Source organism: Olea europaea, chromosome 11 (genome assembly GCF_002742605.1).
Source record: "Olea europaea var. sylvestris chromosome 11, O_europaea_v1, whole genome shotgun sequence".
NCBI lineage: Eukaryota > Viridiplantae > Streptophyta > Magnoliopsida > Lamiales > Oleaceae > Olea > Olea europaea.
In genome coordinates this window covers 24,534,301-24,539,257 of record NC_036247.1, presented here as the reverse complement: position 1 = coordinate 24,539,257, position 4,957 = coordinate 24,534,301, and the positions used below count along the sequence as shown (strand labels likewise).

General features: G+C 36.7%; 1 protein-coding gene across 2 annotated transcripts; it reads right to left on the bottom strand.

Moving 5' to 3' along the window:
* Positions 1-252: 252 nt before the first annotated feature.
* On the bottom strand, positions 253-3,967 carry LOC111403835 (probable mediator of RNA polymerase II transcription subunit 26b). 2 transcript variants are annotated; one of them, XM_023032462.1, is made up of 9 exons: positions 2,962-3,967; positions 2,567-2,635; positions 2,352-2,434; positions 1,866-1,918; positions 1,660-1,781; positions 1,522-1,549; positions 995-1,419; positions 822-912; positions 253-683 (listed from the first exon to the last, which is right to left on the bottom strand). In XM_023032462.1, the coding sequence occupies exons 1-9, from the start codon at positions 3,421-3,423 to the stop codon at positions 559-561; spliced, it is 1,458 nt and encodes a 485-aa protein (XP_022888230.1). In that variant the 5' UTR covers positions 3,424-3,967; the 3' UTR covers positions 253-558. The 2 variants fall into 2 exon arrangements, with proteins under 2 accessions (XP_022888230.1, XP_022888231.1); XM_023032463.1 differs by having other exon boundaries at positions 822-909.
* Between the last annotated feature and the right edge of the window lie 990 nt (positions 3,968-4,957).

Genomic DNA, 4,957 nt, shown 5'->3' with positions numbered 1-4,957 from the left:
GGTTGACATATGAATTAAAATATTTATACACATTAATAATCTCTAGTTGATCAAATGTCAACTGATTTTTCCTTCTTTTAGGTTACTTAGAATTGTTAATCTAATACTGCATCTTCTTACTTCAACAAGTAGCCAAAAATTAATAAAAATAAATAGAAAAATGGCAGGACGAATTCTGCTCATCGTCCCCGAGCATCAGATACAGAAACAGAATAAATGGTAAGGAGCATGCATAGATTGGTCGATCACCAATTTCTAAAACTGAAAAGGTTTATCCTTTCTATTGCATTCATGCTTAAACTTGAGCATGAACCACATGCTTCATTGCAAAATGTTTCCACCAGTCTACAGTTTATGGTTCCTATGTAACTAATAAAGATCCAGAGAACCAATGCTATCCTCTCCTACAAGTTCGACTATAAAGTCGAAACTACATTTACTAACTTAAACACATCAAAAAGCATGCCTATTCGAATCAATGCTTGAGGTTCTCAAGTTCTCGAGCAGCTCAAGACAAAATAAACAAGGAAGTCAAAACTAGTTTAGTAATTACATAATCTACCTGCGTCCATTTGCCCTTTGCCTATTATGGTTTCCAGGCCTCATGTTCTGATTACTCTGAGCAAGACTCTGCTTGGGGAGATCACAAAACTCCACAACTTGTACTGTCCGCTGCTTCTTGGCTGTTGGCAAATTATAAGAAAAATTAGATGGATGAAAATCGCGATCTTATGAAACAATTCATCAATAGTATTTCATATCGTCCCCTAGGCCAATTGTTCACATTCAGCAGTGTGAAGTTTGAAATAGGACGAACTAACCATTTTTAGCTTCTTGATAGCGCTCATGGAGCTTCCTCTTTGCTGCTTCTAGCTTTACTTGCATTGAAGCCTCATTGTTGCCCCTCAACTTCTGTTGAAGTAAAATTATAACAGTTGGATAAAAATAAGGCTTTAAGGCCAAACACCAATATATCTGTACTCACAATACTCACATCTTGTTGAGGTGGCGTTGGTTTCTTCTGAATCATGCCTTTGACGGGTTTCTGCTGGTCCTTAGTATCATTTTTAACCTTGTTTTGCAAGGTTGGTCTCGGCATCCGGGGTCCAGTTCCACTGCTGGGCGGTTTGTTAGGTTTACGCACAGGAGTTTGTTTCTTCACCACAGCTTCCAGATCCCTCTTTTGCTCAACTTTTGTGTCCTTTGGACGAGTGCATGAATCATCAGGAGCCTGGTCTTTCCACTTTGGGATACTCGATTTCTCGAGTGTCACCTTTCTGCTACTTTCATGGTTCTTGTTGGATTCCGGACTTTGGTCTCTCCATTTAGGGACACTTGGCTTCTCGAGTGTTGGCTGTCTGCCCTTTTTGCAGTTCTTATTGAATTCCCCACTGTTTCGAGGATCCAGAGCGTCCCCAACTAAAATAATACATCTCTATTAGTTGGGATCCAAATAAAGAACCGAGTAGCAGAAGCTATACTAAAAGAGCATGATCACAAGGACAAAGGAAAAAAACTCACTTCCATCATCATCCATGCCGTCAAAGAACTTGCCAAATGGGAATAGAGGAAAGCAAGAAAAGCAAATCTAAGTCAGCACATGAACTTAAATGAAAGTTGTAAAGATTTTGAGCCAAGAAAGGCTATAAAATATAACACCTGTGACAGTTCCATTGAAGTAGGTGTAGCAAAAAATGCTCCTTCGTCCATTGGAGGAGACGGAAGCCCTTCCTCTTCTTCAAAAGCAGACGTTTTTACAGATTCTGTTGCAACTTCTGCACCTGTAAAACATAAGTAACACACATTAACACCCTGTTGAACTTTTAGAATGCTTGTGCTTTAGAAACAACTTCAAGATAAACAACCTGCAGTGGCTTCTGTAGCATTAGCCCATTCATCAACCATGATCGTCCAATCCCTGCATTACAAAATGCTTCTGTTATCATGTACTTCTGATTTAAAAGATAATACTTGAGTAGTGAAATCCATTAAGCGAAAGCAAATATCGATGTGTTGCACAGACGCAAAAATGCCAAATCATTACATTAATAAGGCAACGACTACCGTTAAGATGACTTGAATTCTATAGAGATACGACAAGATTTTAATGAAACTCCAGACAATGTGAATTTTAGATCAGAAAAGCACGTAAATGAGATTGATCAATAACCATTAATGTGATCAATTCTTTCTTCTTGTGCCACAATTTTTGACAATTCAGCACGTTTTTTGTAACATCTTGATCTGTGCTCAAGCCGTTATCATGACAACGACCTCAAATGTGCTCAAGCCATTAACTGCAGCGTTCAACGACAATAACTATGAAAGAGCTAAGAGGCCAGAGGCCATACCCAATTAACGTTTTTACAAGATTACGAATCTCCTTTGATCCATGCTTCCGCAGCATATTAACTGACTTTCCAATCTCCGTAGCCTGAAATAGAAAAAAAAGAAGAAGTTACAAATGGTTCTCACAACTTCTGCGTAACAAGATCGAATAGCCAAAAATTCTTCTCCAAAATTAGCAAAACAGAATTTATCAACTAGTAAAGGATTCTGTTCAAACCTTCAGAATCTCTACAGACAAAGGCATCAGTTGAAGCTTCCTCAGTGATTCAAACAATAATGAATCAGACTGCCAAGCAAAAAGAACAGCAAAATTGAGTTAACACGAGGAAAAACAGATAAAGCTAGCTAAAGTAATCATATCATTGTCATGTAATCAAACATTAAATAGCAAAAACCCTTGCTGCAAAAGTCCTAGTAAATGAAACTTCAGATAAAACTAGGCCACACTCCAGTTGAACATAACAAAAAATTGATGATCTAAAAACAAGTGCGACAGATCCTAATTCATTCCAATTTACTGAATTACCAAAGCAAATAATAAACAACCCATCTGCAAATCGATGTAAAACCAAAACTAAATCAAGAATTTAAGTGTAGTAAATAGAAATAAACCTCTTCCTCACTGTTGTTAAGAATATCTTTAATCCTCAAAACCTCTTCAAGCAACTGATATTCCTCATCAAGTTCATCAGTCAATGTCTCGGCTTCTCCGTAACTGAAATTACTGACATAATTCGCATTCATGTCCGTATGATCAACATCTCTATTGCTATGCACTTTGCTTTCTTTTGTGTCTTTACTTCCACCCGTCTCATTTCCACTCTTGTACTTGTCATCACATTTTTCAGCATCATTTTCACATGGAACTGCCAGTTCAATTCTTTCACACCCAAAACACCTTGTTTGTTTGCATGTGAAAAGCATCTCCGCAATTCTCTCCCTCTTCAGTTTGAACTCATAAGGGCAATCAGAGGCTGCCACCATAATTGCGTGCTCAATTATATTAAAGATATCTGAATTCGCACTCCTGAAATACTCCCTCCATTTATCCAGAGTCACTGAACTGTTGGCCATGGTGAAAAACTCAATTCAGATGGCCTTTATTCAATGGAAATACCAGTCCCTGCCCAGATTAAAAAGGAGAAAAGAAAAGAAATCGAAATCGAAAAATCTTAATAAAAAACAAGGTAAAACTCGATCCTGATGATACCGAAACTTAAAAAGACTCGAGTTCGATAGAATTCTTATTGAAAAGTTCGGCTGAGTCCATCAGTTTTGACCGAAAATTTTTGATGGGCAGTTCTGATGTATAGAACAGAAGAAGAAAACCAGTTCAATTTCCAAATGATTAGAAAATGAAGATGGATTCTGAACACAGATTGAGTCCACAAAGAACCCAAAATAATTTTAGAAAATCAACAAAAATTCCAAAAAAAATATATATAAATATTCCATGTGCTATTCCGGGGAATTTTTGAAACCGACTAAAGAGAAGTGAAAATACATAGTGGGTTTTATTCAAGCATAGAGATGAAACGAGAACTTATTCCACAAAAATCAATGGAGAAATCCTTAGAGAGGAATATATGTTAAAAAGCAATGAGAGATATTCTTTCTCCAAAGACAATACAAGGTGCTGCTAAGGGGTAAGAGAGACATTTTATTATATTTCAAGGATTTATTTATTTATTTTATTTTATTGGAGTTGAAAAGGACAGGTAATCAACACAAAGAAACCCGGTTTTTTTTTTTTTTTTTTGATACCCAGGTGTCCCAACTTCGCCAGACTAAATCCTGAACCTCAAACCTCCGGCCCCACATTAGCTTGAGGAAGTTAATCGCTGGTTGTGTCCTTATTGGCTCCCAAATTCCTGCATGACTTTTACTCCTTCCCCAAAAAGGGCCCTCTCCACTGCCTTCCAGCACCTTGCCTTCGAGATAAATCCCTCTTCCAAGATGCTACCTTCCAGGAATCGAACCCTCCACGCTTGGTTTGTGAGCCTACCAATGCAATTGTTCTACCAATTCGGATGTGCCCCGGTGGGCGCAAAGAAACCAGTTTACATAAGCTTCAAGCCTTGCTACAAAATCTGAGACTTTTTCCTTATTTTTAGACCCATTGCCACAAAACTTTTATTGCGATTTTATTAGCAAAATTTAAATGAAAATAAATATCTTATCAAGAACTAGTAACATTTGTTATTAACTTTTTACCACGTGTCTACGAGCGTAATATTTTATGACACATATTGTATGTCATTGATCGAAAATCAGTATGCATGTCCACGTGTTCGTACAAAGCAACTATAAAAGATTTCAAACTACTTTTTCGATAAGAAGAGAATAAGTTGTGTTCATCGTGGTGATCTGGTCTACTTATAGGCAAAATACTAAATAAACAATAGTTAAACTTTACGAGAAATTTTAAAATTAGTATGATTCATTTGTTATGAAATCGATTTTTATTTTTATTACAAGAGTCAAGAAGCTGAATAGACGTCGACTATGGACTAGCTTATCGGTGTAGGTTCGATTCTTTCACCCCTTTTATATATATATATATATTTTTTTTTTTATTTTTTTTTTTATTTTTTGCATGAAGGTTTGA